Source organism: Oncorhynchus keta, chromosome 5 (assembly GCF_023373465.1).
Source record: "Oncorhynchus keta strain PuntledgeMale-10-30-2019 chromosome 5, Oket_V2, whole genome shotgun sequence".
In the NCBI taxonomy this organism is placed as follows: Eukaryota; Metazoa; Chordata; class Actinopteri; order Salmoniformes; family Salmonidae; genus Oncorhynchus; species Oncorhynchus keta.
Window position 1 is genome coordinate 36,081,911 of NC_068425.1, and position 13,542 is coordinate 36,095,452.

General features: G+C 45.4%; 1 protein-coding gene and 1 long non-coding RNA gene across 51 annotated transcripts in view; one reads left to right on the forward strand and one right to left on the reverse strand.

The window, feature by feature from the left end:
* Nucleotides 1-13,542, forward strand: part of LOC118383352 (tetratricopeptide repeat protein 30A) — a 45,091-nt gene that overhangs the window by 10,186 nt on the left and 21,363 nt on the right. The window contains exons 10-12 of the mRNA XM_052520032.1: nt 555-620; nt 5,798-5,851; nt 7,284-7,349. Coding sequence (XP_052375992.1) covers nt 555-620; nt 5,798-5,851; nt 7,284-7,349 — 186 coding nt within the window. The remainder of the gene's footprint in view (nt 1-554; nt 621-5,797; nt 5,852-7,283; nt 7,350-13,542) is intronic.
* On the reverse strand, nt 3,286-5,528 carry LOC127930229 (uncharacterized). 50 transcript variants are annotated; one of them, XR_008137345.1, is made up of 6 exons: nt 4,901-5,528; nt 4,655-4,836; nt 4,107-4,622; nt 3,773-3,832; nt 3,523-3,584; nt 3,424-3,490 (listed from the first exon to the last, which is right to left on the reverse strand). It is a non-coding gene; the product is annotated as an uncharacterized LOC127930229 (long non-coding RNA). The 50 variants fall into 50 exon arrangements; XR_008137344.1 differs by lacking the exon at nt 3,773-3,832 and adding an exon at nt 3,957-4,016; XR_008137347.1 differs by lacking the exon at nt 3,773-3,832 and having other exon boundaries at nt 3,407-3,772; nt 3,895-4,410; nt 4,563-4,622.

Consider the following 13,542-nt stretch of genomic DNA (forward strand, 5'->3'; position numbering starts at 1 on the left):
ACTATATTATACTATACTCTACTGCACTCTACTATATTACACTATTATACTATCTCTACTCTATTATACTGTTATACTGTACTCTACTATATTATACTATACTCTACTGTACTCTACTATATTATACTATTATACTGTACTCTACTCTATTATACTAGTATACTGTACTCTACTATATTATACTGTAGTCTAATATATTATACTATTATACTGTACTCTACAATATTATACTGTTATACTGTACTCTACTATATTATACTGTAGTCAAATATATTATACTGTTATACTGTACTCTACTGTTATACTGTACTCTACTGTACTATACTGTACTCTACTGTTATACTGTACTCTACTGTTATACTGTACTCTACTGTACTCTACTGTATATCTACTATACTCTCTCTGTCTCAGTATTTTGATCTGGCTGCTGATGTGATGGCAGAGAATGCACACCTCACCTACTGTTATACTGTACTCTACTATTATACTGTACTCTACTACTGTAGTCTACTACTGTACTCTACTGTATATCTACTATACTCTCTCTGTCTCAGTATTTTGATCTGGCTGCTGATGTGATGGCAGAGAATGCACACCTCACCTACAAGTTCCTCACCCCGGTAAGAACCACAGGTCCCTTGTATTGTCCTATATGTTCATACTACATCCCTACGGTCAGTCACTAGGGATAGTGTAATGAATTTCCTCCTCTTCTTCCGAAGAGGAGAGGCGAAACGGATCAGAGGACCAATACGCGGCGTGGTAATTGTCCATGGTTCTTTTAATACGTTAAGGTACACATGAACAAACTAACAAAAACAAGAAATGTGAAAACTCAAAAACAGTCCTATCTGGTGCACACACAGAGACAGGAACAATCACCCACAAACACACAGTGAAACCCAGGCCACCTAAGTATGATTCTCAATCAGAGACAACTAATGACACCTGCCTCTGATTGAGAACCATACTAGGCCGAAACATAGAAATAACCAAAACATAGAAAAACAAACATAGACTGCCCACCCAACTCACGCCCTGACCATACTAACTAAATACAAAACACAGGAAATAAAGGTCAGAACGTGACAGTACCCCCCAAAGGTGCGGACTCCGGCCGCAAAACCTTGACCTATAGGGGAGGGTCTGGGTGGGCGTCTGTCCGCGGTGGCGGTTCTGGCGCGGGACGCGGACCCCACTTCACCATTGTCTTAGTCCGCTTTATTGTCCGCCTCCGTGGCTTTCTCACCATGGCAACCCCTCTCAATGACCCCACTGGACAGAGGGGCAGCTCGGGACAGAGGGGCAGAAGCTCTGGACAGAGGGGCAGGGGCTCTGGCGCCTCTGGGCTGAGGGCTCTGGCGCCTCTGGGCTGAGGGGCTCTGGCGCCTCTGGGCTGAGGGGCTCTGGCGCCTCTGGGCTGAGGGCTCCGGCAGCGGCGCCGGACAGGCGGGAGGCTCCGGCAGCGGCGCCGGACAGGCGGGAGGCTCCGGCAGTGGCGCCGGACAGGCGGGACGCTCCGGCAGCGGCGCCGGACAGGCGGGAGGCTCCGGCAGTGGCGCCGGGCAGGCGGGACGCTCCGGCAGCGGCGCCGGGCAGGCGGGGATGCTCCGGCAACGGCGCAGGGCAGGCGGGACGCTCCGGCAGCGGCGCCGGACAGGCGGGACGCTCCGGCAGCGGCGCCGGACAGGCGGGACGCTCCGGCAGCGGCGCCGGACAGGCGGGAGGCTCCGGCAGTGGCGCCGGACAGGCAGGACGCTCCAGCAGCGGCGCCGGACAGGCGGGAGGCTCCGGCAGTGGCGCCGGACAGGCGGGAGGCTCCGGCAGCGGCGCCGGACAGGCGGGAGGCTCCGGCAGTGGCGCCGGACAGGCGGGACGCTCCGGCAGCGGCGCCGGACAGGCGGGAGCACCTGCAGGGAGGAGACTGAGAGACAGCCTGGTGCGTGGGGCTGCCACAGGAACCACCAGGCTGGGGAGACCTTCAGGAGGCTTGGTGTTAGGAGGAGCCTGAAAGACCGGGCTGTGGGGGAGCACTGGAGCTCTGGTGCGCAACCTTGGCACCACTTCCCCAGGCTGGACAACTACTCTAGCCCGGACCCTCCAGAGTGCAGGCACAGGTTGAACCGGGCTGTGGGTAAGCACGGGAGATCTAGTGCTTACTACACGCACCTCTCCCCTAGGCTCCACTCCCACAGTTGCCCGGTACGAGCGGAGCGCAGGCAGAGGACGCACTGCACCCTCCCAGCACCCCGGAGACACAGCACGCAGAGCCGGCGCAGGATAACCTGGACCAAGACTGCGTACCGGCGACCAGACCCGCTGAGCAGGCACCATACGCCCTGGCTCAATGCCCACACTCGCATGGCACTCTCGGGGCTGCCCTATAGCGCACCGGGCAATGGACACGCACTGGCGACACCGTGCGCTTAACCGCATAACACGGTGCCTGACCAGTAATGCGCTGCTTATCATGAACACGAGGAGTGAGCTCAGGTCTGCTACCTGGCTTAGTACCACACCTCGTGTGCCCCCCAAAAAAAAAAAAAAAAATTTGGGGCTGCCTCTCGTACCTGTCGCACTGCCGTGCTGGCTCCTCATATTGCCGCCGCTCAGCTTTCGCTGCCTCCAGCTCTGCTTTGGGGCTGCGATTTTTCCCAGCCCGTGCCCAGGGTCCCTCTCCGTTCAGTATCTCCTCCCATGTCCAGGAGTCCTGTGATGGTGGCCTCTGTTGTTGATGCTGCTGCTGCTGTCGTCGCTGTCCTTTACCACGCCGCTTGGTCCGATTTTGGTGGGTGATTCTGTAATGAATTTCCTCCTCTTCTTCCGAAGAGGAGAGGCGAAACGGATCAGAGGACCAATACGCGGCGTGGTAATTGTCCATGGTTCTTTTTAATACGTTAAGGTACACATGAACAAACTAACAAAAACAAGAAACGTGAAAACTCAAAAACAGTCCTATCTGGTGCACACACAGAGACAGGAACAATCACCCACAAACACACAGTGAAACCCAGGCCACCTAAGTATGATTCTCAATCAGAGACAACTAACGACACCTGCCTCTGATTGAGAACCATACTAGGCCGAAACATAGAAATAACCAAAACATAGAAAAACAAACATAGACTGCCCACCCAACTCACGCCCTGACCATACTAACTAAATACAAAACACAGGAAATAAAGGTCAGAACGTGACAGATAGTTTACTTCAAAAGCATACATGTTAGTCTGACCTGATGTGCTGTCCACATTACATTTTCCACGTGGGATTGAAAGACCTTTACATAAATCCTGTGGGATTGAAAGACCTCTATATAAATCCTGTGGGATTGAAAGACCTCTATATAAATCCTGTGGGATTGAAAGACCTCTATATAAATCCTGTGGGATTGAAAGACCTCTATATAAATCCTGTTGGATTGAAAGACCTCTATATAAATCCTGTGGGATTGAAAGACCTCTATATAAATCCTGTGGGATTGAAAGACCTCTATATAAATCCTGTTCTGGATTGAAAGACCTCTATATAAATCCTGTTCTGGATTGAAAGACCTCTATATAAATCCTGTGGGATTGAAAGACCTCTATATAAATCCTGTGGGATTGAAAGACCTCTATATAAATCCTGTTCTAGATTGAAAGACCTCTATATAAATCCTGTTCTAGATTGAAAGACCTCTATATAAATCCTGTTCTAGATTGAAAGACCTCTATATAAATCCTGTGGGATTGAAAGACCTCTATATAAATCCTGTTCTAGATTGAAAGACCTCTATATAAATCCTGTGGGATTGAAAGACCTCTATATAAATCCTGTGGGATTGAAAGACCTCTATATAAATCCTGTGCTGGATTGAAAGACCTCTATATAAATCCTGTGGGATTGAAAGACCTCTATATAAATCCTGTGGGATTGAAAGACCTCTACATAAATCCTGTTCTGGATTGAAAGACCTCTATATAAATCCTGTGGGATTGAAAGACCTCTATATAAATCCTGTGGGATTGAAAGACCTCTATATAAATCCTGTGGGATTGAAAGACCTCTATATAAATCCTGTGGGATTGAAAGACCTCTATATAAATCCTGTAGGATTGAAAGACCTCTATATAAATCCTGTGGGATTGAAAGACCTCTACATAAATCCTGTGGGATTGAAAGACCTCTATATAAATCCTGTGGGATTGAAAGACCTCTATATAAATCCTGTGGGATTGAAAGACCTCTATATAAATCCTGTGGGATTGAAAGACCTCTATATAAATCCTGTGGGATTGAAAGACCTCTATATAAATCCTGTGGGATTGAAAGACCTCTATATAAATCCTGTTCTAGATTGAAAGACCTCTATATAAATCCTGTGGGATTGAAAGACCTCTATATAAATCCTGTTCTAGATTGAAAGACCTCTATATAAATCCTGTGGGATTGAAAGACCTCTATATAAATCCTGTTCTAGATTGAAAGACCTCTATATAAATCCTGTGGGATTGAAAGACCTCTATATAAATCCTGTGGGATTGAAAGACCTCTATATAAATCCTGTGGGATTGAAAGACCTCTACATAAATCCTGTGGGATTGAAAGACCTCTATATAAATCCTGTGGGATTGAAAGACCTCTACATAAATCCTGCTCTGGATTGAAAGACCTCTATATAAATCCTGTGGGATTGAAAGACCTCTATATAAATCCTGTGGGATTGAAAGACCTCTATATAAATCCTGTGGGATTGAAAGACCTCTATATAAATCCTGTTCTAGATTGAAAGACCTCTATATAAATCCTGTGGGATTGAAAGACCTCTACATAAATCCTGTGGGATTGAAAGACCTCTACATAAATCCTGTTCTAGATTGAAAGACCTCTATATTAATCCTGTTCTGGATTGAAAGACCTCTATATAAATCCTGTGGGATTGAAAGACCTCTATATAAATCCTGTGGGATTGAAAGACCTCTATATAAATCCTGTGGGATTGAAAGACCTCTATATAAATCCTGTGGGATTGAAAGACCTCTATATAAATCCTGTGGGATTGAAAGACCTCTATATAAATCCTGTGGGATTGAAAGACCTCTATATAAATCCTGTGGGATTGAAAGACCTCTATATAAATCCTGTGGGATTGAAAGACCTCTACATAAATCCTGTGGGATTGAAAGACCTCTATATAAATCCTGTGGGATTGAAGGACCTGAACATAAATCCTGTTCTGGATTGAAAGACCTCTATATAAATCCTGTGGGATTGAAAGACCTCTATATAAATCCTGTTCTAGATTGAAAGACCTCTATATAAATCCTGTAGGATTGAAAGACCTCTATATAAATCCTGTTCTAGATTGAAAGACCTCTATATAAATCCTGTGGGATTGAAAGACCTCTATATAAATCCTGTAGGATTGAAAGACCTCTATATAAATCCTGTTCTAGATTGAAAGACCTCTATATAAATCCTGTGGGATTGAAAGACCTCTATATAAATCCTGTAGGATTGAAAGACCTCTATAAATCCTGTGGGATTGAAAGACCTCTATATAAATCCTGTTCTAGATTGAAAGACCTCTATATAAATCCTGTTCTAGATTGAAAGACCTCTATATACATCCTGTGGTATTGAAAGACCTCTATATAAATCCTGTGGGATTGAAAGACCTCTATATAAATCCTGTTCTAGATTGAAAGACCTCTATATAAATCCTGTTCTTGCTACACATCCCCAATTCATTTTCTGGTCCTCCTTCTCCTGCTATGTAATAAACAGTTGATCTATGTGGTCTCTACCGTTCCAGTATCTGTATGAGTTTCTGGATGCCATGTTGACCTGCCAGACAGCTCCAGAGGAGGTAACAACAAAACTGCACACCATTTACACCCTGTACCACCTACTACCTAGTAATAATCACTATACTTCCTACTACCTAGTTCTAATCACTATACTACCGACTGCCTAGTACTAATCACTATACTTCCTACTACCTAGTACTAATCACTCCATACTACCTAGTACTAATCACTCTATACTACCTACTACCTAGTACTAATCACTCTATACTACCTACTACCTAGTACTAATCACTCTATACTACCTACTACCTAGTACTAATCACTATACTACCTACTACCTAGTACTAATCACTATACTACCTACTACCTAGTTCTAATCACTATACTACCTACTACCTAGTACTAACCACTTTATACTACCTACTCTCTAGTAATACTCACCCTATGCTACCTACTACCTAGTACTAATCACTCTATACTACCTACTACCTAGTTCTATCACTATACTCCCTACTACCTAGTACTAATTACCCCATGCTCCCTACTACCTAGTTCTATCACTATACTCCCTACTACCTAGTACTAATCACCCCATACTCCCTACGACCTAGTACTAATAACTGTGTACTACCTACTGCCCACTAGTATTAATCACTCTATACTACCTACTGCCTAGTACTAATCACTATACTGCCTACTACCTAGTACTAATCACGTTATACTACCTACTCTCTAGTAATCATCACCCTATACTACCTACTCTCTAGTACTAATCACTTTATACTACCTACTCTCTAGTAATAATCACCCTATACTACCTACTACCTAATACTAATAACTGTATACAACCTACGACCTAGTACTAATCACTCTATACTACCTACTCTCTAGTAATAATCACCCTATACTACCTACTACCTAATACTAATAACTGTATACAACCTACTACCTAGTAATAATCACCCCATACTCCCTACTGCCTAGTAATAATCACCCCATACTCCCTACTGCCTAGTACTAATCACTATACTACCTACTACCTAGTAGTAATCACCCCATATTCCCTACTACCTAGTACTAATCACTCTATACTACCTACTACCTAGTACTAATCACTCTATACTACCTTCTACTAGTACTAATCACTATACTACCTACTACCTAGTACTAATCACTCTATACTACCTTCTACTAGTACTAATAACTGTGTACTACCTACTGTCTAGTACTAATCACTCTATACTACCTACTCTCTAGTACTAATCATTCTCTACTAGCATCAACCATCTGTAGCATTAAACACACCACTACTACACACATACATTTCTGTCTCATGTTTTAGCCAGTGACCTGAATGTTCCACAATGTAATGAACCAGTCCTCTACATTGCAGAGACTTTAAAGTCCTGTGTCATTGTTGCTGCTCTTTGTATATTCTGAGGTAAATATTCCTGTCTCTGATCATGTCTCTGTTGTGTTTGACCAACGCAGGCCTTCAGGAAGTTTGATGAGATGAACGCCAAGTTGACAGATCAACTACGCAAGCTGACCAAACAGGTTACAATCTTCCAGTCTCCTCTCTCTCTCTGTCTTCCGATGTTGTCTGGTTATCCTGTTGATGTTGTCTGGTTATCCTGTTCATGTTGTCTGGTTATCATGTTCATGTTGTCTGGTTATCCTGTTCATGTTGTCTGGTTATCCTGTTCATGTTGTCTGTTTATCCTGTTCATGTTGTCTGTTTATCCTGTTGATGTTGTCTGGTTATCCTGTTGATGTTGTCTGGTTATCCTGTTATCCTGTTGATGTTGTCTGGTTATCCTGTTATCCTGTTGATGTTGTCTGGTTATCCTGTTGATGTTGTCTGGTTATCCTGTTGATGTTGTCTGGTTATCCTGTTGATGTTGTCTGGTTATCCTGTTATCCTGTTGATGTTGTCTGGTTATCCTGTTGATGTTGTCTGGTTATCCTGTTGATGTTGTCTGGTTATCCTGTTATCCTGTTGATGTTGTCTGGTTATCCTGTTGATGTTGTCTGGTTATCCTGTTGATGTTGTCTGGTTATCCTGTTCATGTTGTCTGGTTATCCTGTTCATGTTGTCTGTTTATCCTGTTCATGTTGTCTGGTTATCCTGTTGATGTTGTCTGGTTATCCTGTTGATGTTGTCTGGTTATCCTGTTGATGTTGTCTGGTTATCCGGTTGATGTTGTCTGGTTATCCTGTTGATGTTGTCTGGTTATCCTGTTGATGTTGTCTGGTTATCCTGTTAATGTTGTCTGGTTATCATGTTAATGTTGTCTGTTTATCCTGTTCATGTTGTCTGGTTATCCTGTTGATGTTGTCTGGTTATCCTGTTGATGTTGTCTGGTTATCCTGTTATCCTGTTGATGTTGTCTGGTTATCCTGTTGATGTTGTCTGGTTATCCTGTTATCCTGTTGATGTTGTCTGGTTATCCTGTTGATGTTGTCTGGTTATCATGTTAATGTTGTCTGTTTATCCTGTTCATGTTGTCTGGTTATCCTGTTCATGTTGTCTGGTTATCCTGTTGATGTTGTCTGGTTATCCTGTTCATGTTGTCTGTTTATCATGTTAATGTTGTCTGTTTATCCTGTTCATGTTGTCTGGTTATCCTGTTCATGTTGTCTGGTTATCCTGTTGATGTTGTCTGGTTATCCTGTTATCCTGTTGATGTTGTCTGGTTATCCTGTTATCCTGTTGATGTTGTCTGGTTATCCTGTTCATGTTGTCTGTTTATCATGTTAATGTTGTCTGTTTATCATGTTCATGTTGTCTGTTTATCCTGTTCATGTTGTCTGGTTATCCTGTTGATGTTGTCTGGTTATCCTGTTCATGTTGTCTGGTTATCCTGTTGATGTTGTCTGGTTATCCTGTTAATGTTGTCTGGTTATCCTGTTGATGTTGTCTGGTTATCCTGTTGATGTTGTCTGGTTATCCTGTTGATGTTGTCTGGTTATCCTGTTGATGTTGTCTGGTTATCCTGTTGATGTTGTCTGGTTATCCTGTTGATGTTGTCTGGTTATCCTGTTGATGTTGTCTGGTTATCCTGTTATCCTGTTGATGTTGTCTGGTTATCCTGTTCATGTTGTCTGGTTATCCTGTTCATGTTGTCTGGTTATCCTGTTGATGTTGTCTGGTTATCCTGTTCATGTTGTCTGGTTATCCTGTTGATGTTGTCTGGTTATCCTGTTGATGTTGTCTGGTTATCCTGTTGATGTTGTCTGGTTATCCTGTTGATGTTGTCTGGTTATCCTGTTGATGTTGTCTGGTTATCCTGTTGATGTTGTCTGTTTATCATGTTATCCTGTTGTCATCCTTCTCTCATCTATTTGGTCTTCCATTCTCCTTTTCTTTCGTCCGAGGCCCCACAGGTTACATTCTTCCATTCTGCTCTCTCAGGCCACCAGCTTGTTTATTAGCTTTAGGCTGCGTCCCAAATGGAACCCCAAGGGTTCCAAAAGGGTTCTTTGGCTGTCCCCATAGGAGAATCCTTTGAAGAACCATTTTTGGTTCCATGTAGAACTCTCTGTGTACAAGATTCTACATGGAACTCAAAAGGGTTCTACCTGGAACCAAAAAGGGTTCTTCAAAGGATTCTCCTATGGGGACAGCCGAAGAACCCTTTTATAGGTTCTAAATAGCACCTTATTTTCTTCCTAAAGTGCACTACTTTTGAGTTGAGCCCTATGGGACTAGGGTGCCATTTGGGACGAAAGCTTACTTTTTCAAAGCCTTCTACAGCCCAGTCATTTCTTTGATCTGGTCACATTGGTGCGGTTTAACCTGATTACTATCAGTGATGTGTTTTTACAGAATGGCATCACGTTTTCACCTGTTCAGGATACAGTGATAAGACTGTGTTATCATTGGAGAGAACAACATAAAGCATCCATAAAGACCTGTGTGTAATCTGTCTCTCAGATACAGGAAGCCAGACTAGCCCGTGACCTGTGTGTAATCTGTCTCTAGGATACAGGAAGCCAGACTAGCCCGTGACCTGTGTGTAATCTGTCTCTCAGATACAGGAAGCCAGACTAGCCCGTGACCTGTGTGTAATCTGTCTCTAGGATACAGGAAGCCAGACTAGCCCGTGACCTGTGTGTAATCTGTCTCTAAGATACAGGAAGCCAGGCTAGCCCGTGACCTGTGTGTAATCTGTCTCTAAGATACAGGAAGCCAGGCTAGCCCGTGACCTGTGTGTAATCTGTCTCTAGGATACAGGAAGCCAGACTAGCCCGTGACCTGTGTGTAATCTGTCTCTAAGATACAGGAAGCCAGGCTAGCCCGTGACCTGTGTGTAATCTGTCTCTAAGATACAGGAAGCCAGGCTAGCCCGTGACCTGTGTGTAATCTGTCTCTCAGATACAGGAAGCCAGACTAGCCCGTGACCTGTGTGTAATCTGTCTCTAGGATACAGGAAGCCAGACTAGCCCGTGACCTGTGTGTAATCTGTCTCTCAGATACAGGAAGCCAGACTAGCCCGTGACCTGTGTGTAATCTGTCTCTCAGATACAGGAAGCCAGACTAGCCCGTGACCTGTGTGTAATCTGTCTCTAGGATACAGGAAGCCAGACTAGCCCGTGACCTGTGTGTAATCTGTCTCTAAGATACAGGAAGCCAGGCTAGCCCGTGACCTGTGTGTAATCTGTCTCTAAGATACAGGAAGCCAGGCTAGCCCGTGACCTGTGTGTAATCTGTCTCTAAGATACAGGAAGCCAGACTAGCCCGTGACCTGTGTGTAATCTGTCTCTAGGATACAGGAAGCCAGACTAGCCCGTGACCTGTGTGTAATCTGTCTCTAGGATACAGGAAGCCAGGCTAGCCCGTGACCTGTGTGTAATCTGTCTCTAAGATACAGGAAGCCAGGCTAGCCCGTGACCTGTGTGTAATCTGTCTCTAAGATACAGGAAGCTAGACTAGCCCGTGACCTGTGTGTAATCTGTCTCTAAGATACAGGAAGCCAGGCTAGCCCGTGACCTGTGTGTAATCTGTCTCTCAGATACAGGAAGCCAGACTAGCCCGTGACCTGTGTGTAATCTGTCTCTAGGATACAGGAAGCCAGACTAGCCCGTGACCTGTGTGTAATCTGTCTCTAAGATACAGGAAGCCAGGCTAGCCCGTGACCTGTGTGTAATCTGTCTCTAAGATACAGGAAGCCAGGCTAGCCCGTGACCTGTGTGTAATCTGTCTCTAAGATACAGGAAGCCAGACTAGCCCGTGACCTGTGTGTAATCTGTCTCTAGGATACAGGAAGCCAGACTAGCCCGTGACCTGTGTGTAATCTGTCTCTAGGATACAGGAAGCCAGGCTAGCCCGTGACCTGTGTGTAATCTGTCTCTAAGATACAGGAAGCCAGGCTAGCCCGTGACCTGTGTGTAATCTGTCTCTAAGATACAGGAAGCTAGACTAGCCCGTGACCTGTGTGTAATCTGTCTCTAAGATACAGGAAGCCAGGCTAGCCCGTGACCTGTGTGTAATCTGTCTCTAAGATACAGGAAGCCAGGCTAGCCCGTGACCTGTGTGTAATCTGTCTCTAAGATACAGGAAGCCAGACTAGCCCGTGACCTGTGTGTAATCTGTCTCTAGGATACAGGAAGCCAGGCTAGCCCGTGACCTGTGTGTAATCTGTCTCTAAGATACAGGAAGCCAGGCTAGCCCGTGACCTGTGTGTAATCTGTCTCTAAGATACAGGAAGCTAGACTAGCCCGTGACCTGTGTGTAATCTGTCTCTAAGATACAGGAAGCTAGACTAGCCCGTGACCTGTGTGTAATCTGTCTCTAAGATACAGGAAGCCAGACTAGCCCGTGACCTGTGTGTAATCTGTCTCTAAGATACAGGAAGCCAGACTAGCCCGTGACCTGTGTGTAATCTGTCTCTAAGATACAGGAAGCTAGACTAGCCCGTGACCTGTGTGTAGTCTGTCTCTAGGATACAGGAAGCCAGACTAGCCCGTGACCTGTGTGTAGTCTGTCTCTAAGATACAGGAAGCCAGACTAGCCCGTGACCTGTGTGTAGTCTGTCTCTAGGATACAGGAAGCCAGACTAGCCCGTGACCTGTGTGTAGTCTGTCTCTAAGATACAGGAAGCTAGACTAGCCCGTGACCTGTGTGTAGTCTGTCTCTAAGATACAGGAAGCCAGACTAGCCCGTGACCTGTGTGTAGTCTGTCTCTAAGATACAGGAAGCTAGACTAGCCCGTGACCTGTGTGTAATCTGTCTCTAAGATACAGGAAGCCAGACTAGCCCGTGACCTGTGTGTAGTCTGTCTCTAAGATACAGGAAGCTAGACTAGCCCGTGACCTGTGTGTAATCTGTCTCTAAGATACAGGAAGCCAGACTAGCCCGTGACCTGTGTGTAATCTGTCTCTAAGATACAGGAAGCCAGACTAGCCCGTGACCTGTGTGTAATCTGTCTCTAAGATACAGGAAGCCAGACTAGCCCGTGACCTGTGTGTAGTCTGTCTCTAAGATACAGGAAGCCAGACTAGCCCGTGACCTGTGTGTAATCTGTCTCTAAGATACAGGAAGCCAGACTAGCCCGTGACCTGTGTGTAATCTGTCTCTAAGATACAGGAAGCCAGACTAGCCCGTGACCTGTGTGTAATCTGTCTCTAAGATACAGGAAGCCAGACTAGCCCATGACCTGTGTGTAGTCTGTCTCTAGGATACAGGAAGCCAGACTAGCCCGTGACCTGTGTGTAATCTGTCTCTAAGATACAGGAAGCCAGACTAGCCCGTGACCTGTGTGTAATCTGTCTCTAGGATACAGGAAGCCAGACTAGCCCGTGACCTGTGTGTAATCTGTCTCTAAGATACAGGAAGCCAGACTAGCCCGTGACCTGTGTGTAATCTGTCTCTAAGATACAGGAAGCCAGACTAGCCCGTGACCTGTGTGTAGTCTGTCTCTAGGATACAGGAAGCCAGACTAGCCCGTGACCTGTGTGTAATCTGTCTCTAGGATACAGGAAGCTAGACTAGCCCGTGACCTGTGTGTAATCTGTCTCTAGGATACAGGAAGCTAGACTAGCCCGTGACCTGTGTGTAATCTGTCTCTAAGATACAGGAAGCCAGACTAGCCCGTGACCTGTGTGTAATCTGTCTCTAGGATACAGGAAGCCAGACTAGCCCGTGACCTGTGTGTAATCTGTCTCTAGGATACAGGAAGCCAGACTAGCCCGTGACCTGTGTGTAATCTGTCTCTAGGATACAGGAAGCCAGACTAGCCCGTGACCTGTGTGTAGTCTGTCTCTAGGATACAGGAAGCCAGACTAGCCCGTGACCTGTGTGTAATCTGTCTCTAGGATACAGGAAGCCAGACTAGCCCGTGACCTGTGTGTAATCTGTCTCTAGGATACAGGAAGCCAGACTAGCCCGTGACCTGTGTGTAATCTGTCTCTAGGATACAGGAAGCCAGACTAGCCCGTGACCTGTGTGTAGTCTGTCTCTAGGATACAGGAAGCCAGACTAGCCCGTGACCTGTGTGTAATCTGTCTCTAGGATACAGGAAGCCAGACTAGCCCGTGACCTGTGTGTAATCTGTCTCTAGGATACAGGAAGCCAGACTAGCCCGTGACCTGTGTGTAGTCTGTCTCTAGGATACAGGAAGCCAGACTAGCCCGTGACCTGTGTGTAATCTGTCTCTAGGATACAGGAAGCCAGACTAGCCCGTGACCTGTGTGTAATCTGTCTCTAGGATACAGGAAGCCAGACTAGCCCGTGACCTGTGTGTAGTCT